At 41.2% G+C, this 15,645-nt stretch overlaps 2 protein-coding genes and 1 long non-coding RNA gene across 3 annotated transcripts; 1 reads left to right on the top strand and 2 right to left on the bottom strand.

Moving 5' to 3' along the window:
- Positions 1-126: 126 nt before the first annotated feature.
- Positions 127-3,149, bottom strand: emc3 (ER membrane protein complex subunit 3). Its single transcript, XM_029149737.2, has 9 exons — positions 2,923-3,149; positions 2,379-2,550; positions 2,231-2,288; positions 1,987-2,080; positions 1,647-1,751; positions 1,441-1,522; positions 1,258-1,337; positions 1,017-1,099; positions 127-940 (listed from the first exon to the last, which is right to left on the bottom strand). The coding sequence occupies exons 2-9, from the start codon at positions 2,531-2,533 to the stop codon at positions 812-814; spliced, it is 786 nt and encodes a 261-aa protein (XP_029005570.1). The 5' UTR covers positions 2,534-2,550; positions 2,923-3,149; the 3' UTR covers positions 127-811.
- A 524-nt stretch (positions 3,150-3,673) lies between these two features.
- LOC114855870 (RNA-binding protein 5-like) lies at positions 3,674-11,019 on the top strand. Its single transcript, XM_055509325.1, has 25 exons — positions 3,674-3,818; positions 4,334-4,385; positions 4,468-4,621; positions 4,706-4,849; positions 5,066-5,135; positions 5,482-5,555; positions 6,321-6,404; positions 6,506-6,566; positions 6,694-6,762; positions 6,849-7,009; positions 7,101-7,198; positions 7,484-7,571; positions 7,669-7,734; positions 7,814-7,880; positions 7,966-8,069; positions 8,179-8,308; positions 8,433-8,524; positions 8,618-8,815; positions 8,897-9,046; positions 9,193-9,267; positions 9,342-9,521; positions 9,696-9,770; positions 9,853-9,953; positions 10,037-10,166; positions 10,342-11,019. Exons 2-25 carry the CDS (start codon positions 4,369-4,371, stop codon positions 10,465-10,467), a joined length of 2,514 nt encoding a protein of 837 aa, XP_055365300.1. The 5' UTR covers positions 3,674-3,818; positions 4,334-4,368; the 3' UTR covers positions 10,468-11,019.
- A 2,250-nt stretch (positions 11,020-13,269) lies between these two features.
- Positions 13,270-15,611, bottom strand: LOC129604089 (uncharacterized). Its single transcript, XR_008694689.1, has 3 exons — positions 15,467-15,611; positions 14,923-15,272; positions 13,270-13,893 (listed from the first exon to the last, which is right to left on the bottom strand). It is a non-coding gene; the product is annotated as an uncharacterized LOC129604089 (long non-coding RNA).
- Positions 15,612-15,645: the final 34 nt, after the last annotated feature.

The following is a 15,645-nucleotide window of genomic DNA, read 5'->3' as shown; positions in this document are numbered from 1 at the left end:
GTCCTTCAAAATAAGCTGTCCTGTTATGTTTTTCAGACCTAAACATACTTAGCCTTATCCTTATTGCAGCGACAGCCTAGAGATAGTCTGTAAGTTTAAGTGAATTGCAACAAATAAAACAACATGTAGTCAAATCAGGCTTTATGCTGTACAAAACAAAGGGGAGTTACATTACAAAATAAAGCATCTACATACTTGAAAAACAATATTTCAACCAGGAATTTATATTCTATCAACAATTAATCTGACCTGAGTGTAATTCCAATTTAGGAAGCTACCTCAAAACAGATCTATGATCTACCAAGTGATTAAATTAGTGATTAGTGGTTTTATTGGCCTTAAATAAAAATATTCAGAACTATAAATTGAAGTTATACAGTATACTAGCGACAAAACATATGGAAATGGAGACAGCTTGTCTAGCTGTCCATAGAACAAGACAAGCACTAAGCAGTTTGCATACTATTATTAACGGCATAATGATGACATACATGTGTAAGCTAATAATAATGCTATCAAAAGCAAAAAGCACCCATGTCCACCCCTCCTACCTTTAACTAATATGAATTATACCAGTGCTTTCTCATATTTATGAAACAGCAGCAAAACCAGTGTATTTTAAGGTATTTCACATTTTTTATGAACAGGAATGGAAAGATAATACATATGAAAAGACAAGGGCCACAAACAAATCCTGTAAACTTTGCATAACATGAAGGAATTTGTCCCATCTCTTACTTTTAACCACAAAACAAACTCCTGCAATAATCAAAATTCAAATTGAAGGCTCCAAGAAAGAGAGACCAGGCCATCAGAAGATACCACTTGGCAGCTCCTTGCTAAACATGCCATCAAAGTCCAGCTCTCGGCTCATCAGATCCTCTTCTACACTCTCTAGCGCCCACTGATGGTCAGTCAGCTCCAGTGCCTCCCATTCAGCCTGAAACCAGAACAAACATTTAAGTACATCTGAAGCTAATCTAAGCCGATAATGACTGATGCGCTAATTTATATACCTTAAAGGCTTTATTTGTATCTGCAGGCATAGCCATGGCAGCACCACTCATCTGCTCCTGCATGATCCTCGACTGATCGGCACCTATTAGGATTATGTGGCAAAACAAAAACAATTACAATATTTGATTAAAAAAATAATTATTGAACATCATTATGCATCAGTAAATATCTGTGGGCAGTTTTAATATGTCAGTAGTGAATTTTATTAAGCCAAAACACATGCTTTAACCAATATATTACCATTGTCCTGGCCAAGTATCAGTGAGTACATGCTTCGTAGTCCAAACACATTGAGGAAATACCACGATGCTGAGCTCACCCTATACAGTAAACACACAAACGCGACAATATATAATGTAATTTTGAGTAAATGTATAATGACTTTTACAGCGTCTCTCTCTAAATGTAGTTTTAACAGCTTACCATGAAGCGTCCAGTGAGAGCAGCTCTATTCCTTGCTGCAACATGGGCTTGAAGCGTAGAGTGAGAGGGAAGGGAACCTTAGCTGTCAACAAGACAATATAGAAAGAACTTAATGTACAGCTTCTTTATTATTTTATTATCTGAAACAAATTGAAAAGTATTTTTGTGCATGTGAAGGTGCAAATATTAATGAATGAGATCATTACTTGTTACAAATCCTGAAAAAGTCCAATTGATCCAGCCGCCGATAAGGATCATGGGAAGCACGTTGGTGACGTTGCCTTTCATCATATCTGTCAGCATGCTGGGATCTGTGAAATTGATGTAGTCAGCAAAACGCTAAATAAAACTCGCAAAATGTTGCAAATTGGACATATTATATATATATATCTAACACACTAAACTATAACACTTGCTTTTGTTTCCATTTTAGTGTCTGGTGTAGTCGTAGTAAGACATTTTTCTTTACCATAACTTGTAAAATCAAGGCACAAGTATGAAGTATCACATTAGATAATTACACTGTACTTAACCTGGAAAAATTACCTGTCATTGGAGATGGTGGAACAACTTTTCTTTTAGTCTTCTTGAAAAATCCATCTTCTTGATTATTGAAGTAAAACTTCCTCATCAGAAAAGACTAAAGAAAGAGAGATCTTCAATTACACCATTCCACACATAGTAGTATTGATATTGACTTTAATGTTGACACTGAATTTGTATACTTAATACACACAAGCCTTATAAAAAAACAATATATGCCACTTCTGTAAATATAAAAATATTCTACCTGTTTTGGAATGTATTTTCCATTTTCTCTAAGAATTCTGCTCCGAATAAGAACTTGACTGTATTGGGAGAAACAAACAAACTTCCTAAAATGAACTGTATTATTTTTAACAAAATCCACTTTACATATAAACACAATGTGTCCTTACCTGTCAGAAACCTGTTCTAACGTCAACTTCTTGTCACTCTGGAGAAGAATAGAGACATAATGTCGCATCACTCCAACCAAAAACGTGATGAAGACAATGGGCAACACGACCCAGAGTCGAATATTGGAATCCAGCAGAAGCTCCGGCTCAGCCATTCAGCCTGACAGCTTAACTAGAGAAAAGAAAGAGGGCATGAGAAAAACACAGCAGCAACTTTAACACGACATGTATTCGTTCTAAATCCCGATTAAATGTTTTACAGATGACAGAGTAGCTTAATGTGACAGTTCTCCAAATTAGCTGTGTCAAGCTGCAGTAACGTTAACAGGGATGGGCTGTCACTTCAGTTAGCTACAAGCTAGTTGCAGTATGGACTTCACAGGTAGAAATAACGATACTTAATAAATTAACAAAGAAACATAAACAACTCAAACCTCGCTTTAAATTGTCGTTATTTATTATACCAGTAGCGTTTATTAGTTAACATTTATCGTCAGGTTAGCACTAGAGGCTCGCTAATGGGAGCGTTAAGCTAGCTGCCTACCCTCTCCAGACACAGTTGGGGGAACTGGCGCGTCGTTTCAGCGTAGGGACCACTACTTGCAGCAGGTCCCAGCCAAGCGATAGACAAAACAATGCGCAACGCGGGGCACTAAAATAAATCAAATCGCCTTCAACAATTTACATCTACTGCGGCCATTGCGCTGCTGTATTGACTCCAAGGATAAAGGAGATTTCTGCTTCTTCAGCCTATCCGCATGTCTGTAGCGGCGCCTGCAGCGTCACCCAGCGGCGATGCAGGGCATACCTGTCCGCTCACGGCCTGCTTGAAATCAAATTCAGGTAAATTTTAAACTAAAACAATTAAATATAAACAATTAATAAGGTACTAAATGTACGTATAATAATTGTGTTTGTAGTTCACAAACACTATTATGATAATTAGCTAGGTATGCTGGAACTACATCTGTTTCTTATCACCTCTTATTCTACTTACATACCTACCTACTTACTTGAATAAATAGAATTTTGTCATAACCTAGATACTAGTTATTATATTGTCCTAGGTTAATTTAGTAGGTTTATTTACATATGTATCTGACATGTTCTACTAAGGGTGATCACCCTTTGGTTTAAAGCCACGTGCAATGTAAAGTGCAAAACATTAGAATTGCATTGGTTAAAAAAAGTAAAAACAGCAAGTTCCAACTCCTTTTAAATAATATGTTTAACTACAGGCTTAATAAAAAGCATAAGCCAACATACATTTAGTTGTTTAACGCCGTTTCCCCTCGTTGTAAGTCCTCCTGTGCGGCGGGTGGCGCTGTTGCGTGTCAAACGTGTGCTGACATACCGGAAGTGACTAACAATAACGAGGAACCTCGCTAAGGCTCTATTGTCAGGGCGTAAATTGGCATAACAAGGAGTGGTATTAAAACGGTATGTAATATGGTAACACACGGCTCGCATTTACCAATATGGATAGCATAAGTTTAGGTATACGTCATTGCCATAGGTTGTTTGGTCTTGCGTCCACCAACGTCAAAACCACCGTCTTCTACACACGACTTAGCTAAAATAAATAAGCCTGCCTTAACAAACGGATTCTGCTTGTTGGAAATGAAAAAATAGTAATTGACAGCAAACAGTCATCAGAAAACGTATTAACGGGAGTTTAGGTTGTCTGTCAATCGTTTCAAGTCAGATTTCTGAATAGTAACCCTTAGCCGTGACCTCCGTATGTGAACGGAGTAGCTATGTAAGGGAGGGGTTTGCAGCGAAGTTAATTAGGCAACATGAAAGATTGTTCACGATGAATCTGTTTTATAATATCATACTTGAATGGGTAACGTAAAGCCTCAAACAATTTCATCTGTCTGAACCTTGTCTAGACTGATGTCAAATCACGCAAACAACGATTAAGAGGCTTAAAATATCTTTTGATTTTTCTGCAGACTCTCTTGATCAAACCGAAGTCTTACACACAGACATGGGGACTGATAAAAGGTAAAGCAGCACAAATCTGTCTTTGAGAATGTAGTGAATATTTTTACATTCATGACACTTGAACGCTTTCTTTCTTTTTCAGACTCAGTCGTAGTGAACGTAATGGAAGGTATGGCTCAGATGGCAGAAGGGATGATCCTGAATGGTGTGACAGACGGGGTAGAGATGTGGAGAGGGACTATGATCGACGATGGGGAGAAGATAGATTTAGGGAGCACCTTGATGACAGTCCAGAGGTAAGTGCATTGAAAGGCCTTGAACGCACCTCAGACAAACAATATAGTTGTGACTTCAGTAACAAACCTTTTTTTCTGCAATAGAGGGGTCGAAAGCGACGCAATAGTGACTGGTCTGATGACGAATATGATGGAGATTATCTAGACCAGGACTACAAAATGGAGCAAGAGGAGGAGAGCAAAACTATAATGCTGAGGGGTCTTTCTCTTCATGTCACAGAAGAAGATGTAAGTTTATGGACCAGTTGATTTATGAACTAAACCCGCTAAGACGTCTGCTCTGGTCTAAAAGTTTCTTCCACTGTTGGAGTTGCTGGTGGTGTTTGGTCTCTCCATATAGTCTAATGTTCGTTGTGTTTCTTCAGGCATGATTTAAAGTTTTATTTTATTGTTAATGAAGTAGTAGGTCTTGTACTCTAAATAATTTAACACTCAATATTCCAGATCCGTTCAGCACTTGAGCAGATGCAGGGGCCCCAGCCTGTGGACGTTCGCTTGATGAAAAAAAGGACTGGTGAGTTTTACTACTAGGAGGAGCCTCTTACATTGATCCTTATGTTCTCTTTTGCATCCCACTTAATGTCTTTTATGGCCGTCCTTGAATAAAAGAGTATCCTGTCATCAAAGGTTGTTCAGTGAGATGAAGTGGTCAGGTAAACAGGTAACTGTATTTCTAATTTATGTCCAGACATGAAAGCTATGGTAAACCAAATGCACTACAGCCACTTGACCTTATAAACACCCTCCCCACTTCCATTGTTACTTTGAATTGGACTGTACAAGCCCATTGTGAGTTTGAATGTTGCACCCAAGCATTCTAACTAACACGCCTCCCGTCTATATTTGAATGCTGTCTCTAGGTATAAGCCGAGGTTTCGCCTTCGTGGAGTTTTATCACTTGCAAGATTCTACTCGATGGATGGAGACCAATCAGGTTGCTTCAACAATCACAAAGTCTAGACCTATTTTTTTGGAAACGAGAGCCCGACTTAACCAAAATAATGATTAATAATAATTTACAATCTATTCAAATTTAGGCAGAGCACTGCAATATAACCATGGTAATACTAAAGACTAAACAGATGTTATTCTTATATCGCTCACAATATATTCACACCAGCCTTTTCAGAAAAAGGTTCTTTGATCTACTTAGTTTAGTGTGTGTTCTATATCTGCTGTTAAATAACTCTGTAAATGCAGTGAAATTTGTGTTTCTTATAAAATTAATAACCAACTCAATATACAAAAAGTTATTGGGTCCTAACATCAAGAAGACTTTTGCCTTCCCTTATCAAGAGCAGACATAAAATGCCTTTTAGCCCTGACTGCCCTGTGGCACCCCATAGCACATTCTGCTCCAGCTCAGTCACGTGGATATTTCCTCATCTCCATTTTAAATCCGAAGACTGGGGTGAGAAAGGAATGAGCTGGCAGCACTCCGATCCCAAACACAATTAAAACCATTTTTGAGAACTGGTTTCCTCACACACAGAACTGAAACTCTCTGTTTCTGATCTTCTCTCCTACCTCTGTTCGCTTGTACTCCCTGAGACATTCTACCTAAGCAGCGAGTGTAAGCCTAGCCACTCTTTCCCGTTCCAGCTGCTCTCACTCATTGGGTGGTAGTGGCAAGACCTCATCTGCCTCTTCGGCTTAAATGTTTAGAGTTTGAAATAACTGGTGGTTTTTGACTTCACAGAACAAGCTGGTGATCCAGGGGAAAAGCATCATAGTGCACTACAGTAATAGGAAACAGAAATTTGAGAACTGGCTTTGCAATTCTGTGAGTCGTGTTTCAAAGAACTGTGTTGATATTTTCCTTTTTTTTGCTTCTGCATTTTATAACAAAGTCTTTATTAAAAATGTATTGTTGGTTTATTACAGTGTGGTCTGTACAATTTTCGAAAGAGGTTGAAGTGTTTTAGATGTGGAGCATCAAAAGTTGGTAAGTGGCTAACACTTCAGGAAACCAAAAGTGTATTTTGTGTGTTCTCAGTCATTATTTTCTACTCATCTATACATTGTCTTGGTGGTTTGTTTTCAATTTGTCCCACTTCTATTCCTGAATCTAGATGGAGAATCTCCTGCAGTCAATGGATTAAATGTAGAGTCTCAGCAGCCAGGGGATTATACTGGAGATAGTGAGTTTATTTTTGACACTGTGTTAAAAATATTTGTTTCAAATGTTCTACATTTATACTCAAACTGATAACATTTTTCTTGACAGCAATCATTTTAAGGAACATTGCACCCCTTTCAACTGTTGATGGAATTTTAAACATGTTGGCGCCATATGCTAACTTGTCCACGGGCAACATCCGCCTCATCAAAGACAAACAAACAGGACAAAATAGAGGCTTTGCCTTTGTTCAACTCTCATCTCCTTTGGTATGTTATTGTAGTCACAATACAATTCAGTATGTTTGTTTTGGGTGTGTACATACATGTCAACAATCATATGCTTTTCCTTCTTGAACAGGAGGCTTCACAGCTGCTCACCATTCTCCAGAGCCTTCAGCCACCTCTAAAACTGGATGGAAAAACAATTGGTGTGGATTATGCCAAAAGTGCTAGAAAGTGAGTCATACACTGATACTGTTTGAGTGTATCTTTAGCTTTCTAAATTGAGTATACAGTTTGTGCTCTGTAGAGAACAGCAAAAGCATTTTTAAATATAGTTAAAAAGTAAAGTATTGAAATAGTTTTTGTGTGTTTTATCTTGAATAAACTTTATTTTAGTTACCAGTTTAAGTCATAATTACAAACTTCCCTAATGATTCATTATTAAAATTTGTAAGAAGCAAATAAGTGGCTCACTCAATTTTAAGTTTAAGAATTAAGACTTAACATTTGTTTCTCCAGAGACTTAGTGCAGCCTGATGGGATCAGAGCCAATGCTCTCTCTGTGGCCAGCACAGCTATTGCTGCTGCCCAGTGGTCATCAAGCCAGGTATCACTTAATGCACAAATTCTAACTTTACACTGAAGAAAAGGTTGTGTAACAGTGATGTTGCTACTGACTGACATGCCTGTTTTCATACTCCCAGCTAAAAGGTTCTGGTGCTGTTCCTGACTTTGTCACTCTTCCAGAGGGTTTTGCACAACAGGCTCAGGTCTGTACAGAGTCTACTTTATTAAAACTGCCTTAAATAAGACTGGTAATTTTCATGGACTAGACTTCCTCTGCTTTAGGCTCAGAATTATCAAGTGTGGCAGCAGCAGCCTGGTGGCTTGACTCCTGGTGATGGATTACTTGGAGGTAACAAGATTGCCGCTCACAGATTTTATTTTGTATTTTCTATATCTGAGATGGAAGTCATACCTTTTACCATTACTGTCTGCAGCTGCTCCAGGAATTAAGACCTTCCTCCCTGCAGCTCCCAGTGTGGTCATATCCCAGATGGCTCAGGTTTACCAGCCTGTCATCATCAGCCAGCCAGCTGTGCAGGTAAGCAGTGTAGTAACAGTGCATCTGTACCCAGCAGACAATTCATTTTTTTATTTATTTCTTTGCCATTGTGCAGTAAACCCCAAAGTTTATTTTGTTTTTTCTTCAGTCCCAACACGTAGCAGGTCCAGTTGATGCAGTACAACAGCCTGCTAATGTTGGCACCACATCACTGGTAACACCGTCAGCTTCTAATGTAACAACTACAGTCTCTACTACTCCCACTGCAAACACATCAGGTGAGTTTAGATGGCTGCAAATTGGCCTCTCTGCACGTGAAAGAGGTGTTCAAATTAGATTTTATTTTGGTATTTCCCGTGAGGGAAGCACAGTTTGTTTCATAAGTGCCTTTTGTATCCGCAGCTATCCCTGATGCCTCCAAGTACCAATATGACGAGTCCTCAGGTTACTACTACGATCCACAGACTGGCCTGTACTATGATCCCAGCAGCCAAGTACGTACTGGACATGACCATGGAATATACTGCAAACAATCATACAAACTAAATTTTTAATTATTCAAATATTTGTATGCTTATTATCAACAGTACTACTATAATACGGAAACTCAGCAGTACCTGTACTGGGATAGTGAGAAGCAGACATATGTCCCTGCACCAACCGAAAAAAGTCCGGATCAAGTGTCATCAGCTACTGACCCAGCAAGCTCCTCTGCAGGTGTAGCTACAAGCAGCAAAGAGCCAAAGGAAAAAAAAGAAAAGCCCAAAAGCAAGTCTGCACAGCAGGTAAGCCTTACTCTAAAATAAGTTTGTTTTCAATGAATTATCCTGACCTAGAAACAATGTGGAATGTTAATCAAATTGCAGATTGCAAAGGACATGGAGCGCTGGGCAAAAACCTTAAATAAACAAAAGGAAAGTTTTAAGAGCAGTTTCCAAGGCTTAGGAACATCCAAGGAGGAAGACAGGAAAGAGTCTGCAGCTGCCGATGCAGGATTCTCCCTCTTCGAGAAGAAGGTAGTCTAGACTTAGTGGTTATTTTACATTATGCAAACTTAATATGGAATATTTAACATCATGTTCTGTTACCAGCTTCATAAATTCCTTAATCATTGAAGGTTTGTGTTCCTGATACTTTCATAAGATTTGTTGCTTTCTTTCAGCAAATGGGAGCATTTGAGATGCCACCCCTCATGGTAGAGCAATTCAAATTCATGGAGCAGGAGAGCTCAGCTAAGGTTTGTACTGTTATTTTCACATACCACAAATATTAAGAGTTCTCCCAACATGCCTTTCTGCCACCCTGTTACAGAGTAGTGCAAGTGCTGCTTACAACGGGGACAGTGACCCAGAGGAGAGCAGTTTGGATAGAGCAGCAGACCTGGATGGAAGCATAACAGACTGGAAAAAGATGGTTTGTCTGCTGTGCCGACGACAGTTCCCCACCAAAGAGGCTCTGTTGCGTCACCAGCAGCTCTCTGACCTCCACAAGGTGAGGATGGGAAAGCAGCAGGCCTCTAATCTGCCTGTGGCTAATGTATAATTATTCCGAGCACTGCCATCTGCTCAATGTATAACGCTTCAATACAACAAGGTAACGAGTGTTATGGAGCCTAAATTGTCACAAAGACATGTGAAAACCATACTTTGTTTTTAAATGCTTTAGCAAAATTTGGAAATTCAGAGAAGATCGAGGCTTTCAGAAGCAGAGCTGGAGGAGCTGGAGAGGAAAGAGAGTGAGGTATTTGGCTCCAAAATGACCACGTCTTTATTGTCCTTTAGTCATATTTAAGTGAACTCACAAAGGTTTAATTCTCCAACAGCTCAAATACAGAGACAGAGCTGCAGAGAGAAGAGAGAAGTATGGAGTTCCTGAACCACCTGCTCCAAAGAAGAAATTTTATCAAGCACCAACTCCAACAGTGTACGTGTAAAAGTTAAAGCTCAAAAGACTGATTTTTCAGGGCTTTTTTTTTTGTCTGATCACTTTTCCCTCTCCTCCAACAGGAGCTATGAACAGCCAACCAAAGATGGTCTAACAAGCGATAACATTGGAAACAAAATGCTGCAAGCAATGGGCTGGAAAGAGGGCAAAGGTCTAGGACGCAACCAGCAGGGGATCACCACGCCCATCTCGGTGAGGAAGCCAATATTCGTCCTTGTGTTATTTTAAAATTCCAAATAACACTCCAACAAATGGCATATGCATGACAGCGTGTTCTTTTTAACGCAGAGCAATTAGGGCTGTTTCCTTACAGGCACCTGTGTCCATTCTGTCTCTCGTAATAAATGTCTCGGTCCTCTCCCTACAGGCTTCATTAAGAGCCAAAGGCACCGGTTTGGGTATTAAAGGAAGCTCATATGAGCTCTCGCCATCTGACACCTACAAAGATGCTGTTCGCAAGGCCATGTTCGCACGCTTCACTGAGCTGGAGTGAGCCGGCCACAGGGATCATACTGAACTGTGAAACCAAATTATGTTACTGTGACAGGAAAAGCTGTTGCCAGACAAAAAGAAACATATTTTTGTCAACCCAAATATGTACATTTCTGTAAAGTTTCTGTACATATGATGATGTGGACATAGCAAAGTCTTCTCTTTACGTGAGGTTTCTAATGAATCAATGTTCTACTTCTACACACCCTGTGCTCACAGTTACTTAGTTCAGTTAGTTTAGTTTTCTTCTAGGATAGAATCTATACAGACTGCCAAATATTCAGAACTGCACTATTCATGTTTTACATGATCATGATATGGGCTTGTTTCAAAATGTTTTTCATTTAATAAGTAGCCTTTTTTATTTCTCAACTAATCTTAGGTTTCAACAATACAATGGCATTGAAAGGTTATTTGGAGACATTTTGTTTGTAAACTAATTTCCTGTAGCCCACAGATTGTACAGCTTCATCCTCATGTGGGTTTTTTTTGTTCATACTCATTGTAAATGTGAAAGTTTATCGTAGGTACATAAAGTGGCTTCTGCCCTCGAGCCTCCTGTTCTCTGTGCTCTTGTGTATGTCACCAAACCATGTGACCAGCGGTTCAGTTGAATGTTGGGACGGCTGTGAGGTGATGCTCTCCTCCCTCGTTGTGCTGCATCTTCACTGTTGAACCACCTCTCAATATTTGTGACTTTAACCAAATTTGTGCCTATCACGTTTCCTTCCAGAGTATTGCTAGTTGTAGGTAGAATAGTGTTGCTATCTGCTTGATGTTTCGTGTGGATGGCTACTGTAGCTTTTCACTAGGGGGCAGCGTGAGCGCCAACTGTTTAACGTGAATATTTTAATGTCCTTTATAAGAAACCTCAGAGATTTGTTGGTCTCGCTGCTGTTGGACACGTTAGCCTCATTACTAATTTGTATTATCACTATTTGCTTTTCCTGAATAGGATGTCCTGTCTTATGGCAGGAAGGAAGGAAGCTGTCACATGCTGCACATTAACTAAACCTGTAGCAACGGACTGACAGCTGCCTGTTGATTGACATCGCAGCACGAAATGAACCCTGTTCATTGTCTCACACATGTGAATGTCATCTCAGTTTTCAGCACAGAACTGTCTCACCTTACTTGAATCTGTGTCACTTGACTAAACTATTTTGTGGTCACATTGAACCCAGGAGAACGGAGAGCACAGTGATACGTGAAGATCATGAGAAGATCATTCTGAGTCACACTCATTGTGACTCAGAATGAGATTTCGAGTTGCACCCTCGCTGTGCGTCCTGGATGCAGTTTCATCCTACATTAACAAATACTAAAGCCACTGATAACGTGATCTCAGGCTACAGCCCATAGTAAGTCATTAATAATCATTATTAACAGCCAACCTGTCAATCAACCCAACACAAACAGACTTTTAACTCATTTGATTTTCACATCTCTCACCTAAACTGGACCCAAATCCACTGAGCTCCTGTATTTTTCTCTTTTTCTGTTTCCTGTAGTTACTGCTCTTTTAGCTCTGCGTCTTTCTGTACTCTGGACGTGGACCTGTATGTTTTCACTTCATTTGCCAACTGTTTTTATTAGCAACGAGAAGTGTTTTCAGATCAGGTGGACAGTGGAGGACACAGTGGACACGTTTGTGTTTCTCTGTATCTAAATGTTTGTGTTGCCTTCCTCAGGGATCTAAAATTACCCCCAGAACAAATGTGCAACAAACACACAAACCCACACTGGTAATACCTTTTTCTCATGCAGGCAAATTGCTCAGAGCTCTGTCCAGCTGTCCAAACAGAAGACAACTGAATTCAATAACCGAGGAACTCATGATCCACACATTCATTTGAAAAGAGTTTACGTGCATTATTAAATCTTAGCATTCATAAAATAAAGTATTTCTTAATTTATTATTCCAGAAATGTTGCTGGCATTTTTTCTTTTAGCCTTAAGACGTCTTTTTTATATCATGTTTTAGCAACTCATGAGTTATTATCTCATTTATATTTAAAGTTACAACAGAGTGGTTGATTTTACAAAGAGCCCATTTCTGCAGCAGAAGCTTCTTGTTTGAGGCTTAATTTGTCACATGAGCTCTTCGCGTGTTCCACGGGTCTCTGGTGCCACAGAGGAAAGAGGGAGGACATTTGAGGAGCAGCGTGTGAAAATTTGATGAAGTCGAGGACAAGCTGGAGCATCAAACGCTGGCTCCAGTGGAGCCGCTCGCTGAGCAGTGGTGAGAAGCAGGTTTAGGTAAAGTTACACGTAACAAGACAGTTACAGTCTGTGTATTAATTGTATTGGGTGTGAAACACAATTGTACGTCTACAAACACCTGCACGTTAATGTGCTGGCAGCCAGTGTTCATCCTCCTGGTTATAAGTTATAAGGCTGAGAATAATCTCCAGTAATCAGGTCTATCTGAGAATGGGGAGATGTTCAAACAGCGTATTGACGCATGATCGCATACTCACATTTAACAAAAAATGCATTTATTCCACAATCCACTTCAATCTTTGATCCCTTGTCTCTGCTGCAGCCTTGAGTAGACTCTCTGACCTTTTACCCTCTCTGAGCCTTGATGTTTCAGTTCCCCCCCTGGAATGACTAGAAAGCTCCTTCAGGGAATTCCTCCCACAGAGAGGAATAATGCTCAGGACTTCTTTCTGTCCTGCAGAGCTATATGTGTGTGTGTGTGTGTGTGTGTGTGTGTGTGTGTGTGTGTGTGTGTGTGTGTGTGTGTGTGTGTGTGTGTGTGTGCGTGCGTGCGTGCGTGCGTGCGTGCGTGCGTGCGTGCGTGCGTGCGTGTGCGTGCATGCGGTCTTTGATGGTAAATAGGCTAGGCAGGTGGCCCAAGTATGTATTTGTGTGTTTAGGAGAGGGCACATTTTGTGAACTTGTTCTGTAAAAACTTTCTCAGATGATTGAAGTCTGGGGAGAATAACAAACAGCTTTCCGCTGGTATGACAGATGTCTCCTCTCGATAAAAGCTTCAGAGACACCCTCATTTACTCTGCCTTACTGTGCCATTGCATAACATTGACAATAACGTGTTTTCTTTCCAACCGATGTGTCCAATTGTCGAAGGTTTCTAAGATACAGATAAACGATCTTCTGCCATTTAAAACAGGCTGAAATAGTTAATAGCTTTCAGTGACTGAGCTGAAGATGAAAATACCATGATACTGTTATAGGTGAAGCAGATATTTATGCACAATTATTAGATACAAGAACACTTCCACTGACCGGAAACATGAAAACTGTCCAGCTTGACCCTACGATACACAGAGACAACTCACGCTTGACAAAAAGCTGATGAGCGACAACCAGCGACAGCTGCCATTCACTGTCAAAGGAACCTCGGCGCTCAGCAAACTCTGCTGTGTGAGACGCGATGACGCTGCACTGACCAACGAGGTGTCTGAAATAAAACAGGAAAAAATGCCCAAGGTTTAGATTTTGTGGTTTTTCTGGCATAAGTATTACTTTCGCCTTCACCTGCAGGCACAGAGCCATTAGGAAATCAGCATCTCCGATCGTACACATTATCAATATGAGCCGCCACAGCAGTGCATTGTGGGTCCACACACCCGCTGCAGGGACACGCGAGCACTGTTTCACCTGAACGGACTCTGTTCAGGCTGATTGCGTGAGCGCATCGCTTCCACGTCCACGCCCCGCTCATCCCTGAGTGGACGGCGCCGCTGTGGATAATCACACACTGACTAAGCGGCGATTGCGCCGGGAGGATGACCTTAATTGAGTCTGATCGCAGCATCTTCCAGCAGCGCTCAGCAACATCGAGTGAATGGGTTTGCTGATGTGTGACGAGGTCTTCCCTTCCTGTTTCCCCTCATTATTTACACGGCGGAGGCCGGAGGAGCGTGGAGGAGGCGACATTTGAAGCTCCTCGTAAAAAGGCCCCTTTTTGCGCGTTTGATCCCGCGGCATCTGTTTGTTTTTTGTGAGGGCGGAGGAAAGTACGTCTTTGTAGACGGAGAGGATACACTTACAGTTTAAAAATAGAAAGGTACGTTGTCGCCTTTGATGAAATCAAAATCTGCTTCATTCACAGTACCACAGCTATAACAACAGGTGGGAGCTAATATCCAAATTTCCCTGACCTCCCTGAAGTCACAGGCTCCCATTGTTTCCCTCAGTCCATTCAAAGCTATTCACAGGACCCCGCTGCTTTGTTGCTGTTTGTAGGAATCAGCCAAAGTAAACTGCTTTGGGACAAATGTCCCCCGGCAGATTTGAAATGATCATGACTCTTAACCTAATGTTTTAAACAGGTACCACCACCAGGTTTGAAATATTAAGTATTAACCTGTGACCATGATAGTATCAGCTGTACGTGGGGTTGGTGAGGGTTCAACCTGTGCCGAAGCCGTTCACACCTGTGCTTCGGTACATTTGCATTCAGGCCCTCCTGCTTCTCCTTGTTTACCTGACAGACAGGTGAGGCTCCTGCGGACCGCGAAAGGAGAAAGGGCAGTGGAGGAAAATGCTGCGCCTCCAGACCCAGAAGTCCTTCGCCTGCACCTTTTCCTCCTCACTGGTCGACTCACAGTTAACAGAGCGGAGGCGGATGGGGCCTCGTGTGCTGAACTATAGCATACATCTGCCGGGTCCTTCCGCTGACCTCTGGGACGCACAAGCCCGACTCTCAGCATCTCTGGGCCTGTGCTCTATGGGTAGCCGTCCCTCACGGAGACATCCCCGGAGCAGATGCTGAGCCTCACGGGCCCCTGAGGTCAGAAGGCCTCTGCGTCCACAAGGTCAGGTTTGCTCTGGCGGCTTCAAAGGGAACCGTTGGTGATGATTAAGAGGATGGAAGAAAAGTGAATTACAGTAAGAAGCAGATTGAATTTAAAATAAGATGTGGTATTATGTTGAGAGCTGAGCTAGGGGCCTATAATAGGGCAAAACATTATTCTTCCGAGAAAATGTGTTTGTTGAGCACGTGATGAGGGAACCTGGTCTAAATTTACCTTGGTCGGTGAACCTGATCTAGAGAGAGGGAGAGGGAGAGAGGAGACGATCCCCGGAGCAGCGTGACATCAAAAACGCTGCTGCCGATGACCTAGAAACGGAGAGCGTGCGTATTCGACGTGCGTAAGCGGCGGCGCTCTTCGGTAACACATGGCCCGGGCAGCTGTTTACGTTGACG

The sequence above is a fragment of the Betta splendens genome, chromosome 5, assembly GCF_900634795.4.
Source record: "Betta splendens chromosome 5, fBetSpl5.4, whole genome shotgun sequence".
Lineage (NCBI taxonomy): Eukaryota > Metazoa > Chordata > Actinopteri > Anabantiformes > Osphronemidae > Betta > Betta splendens.
Note: the sequence above shows the minus strand (reverse complement) of the source record. Positions and strands in the feature narration are given on the sequence as shown.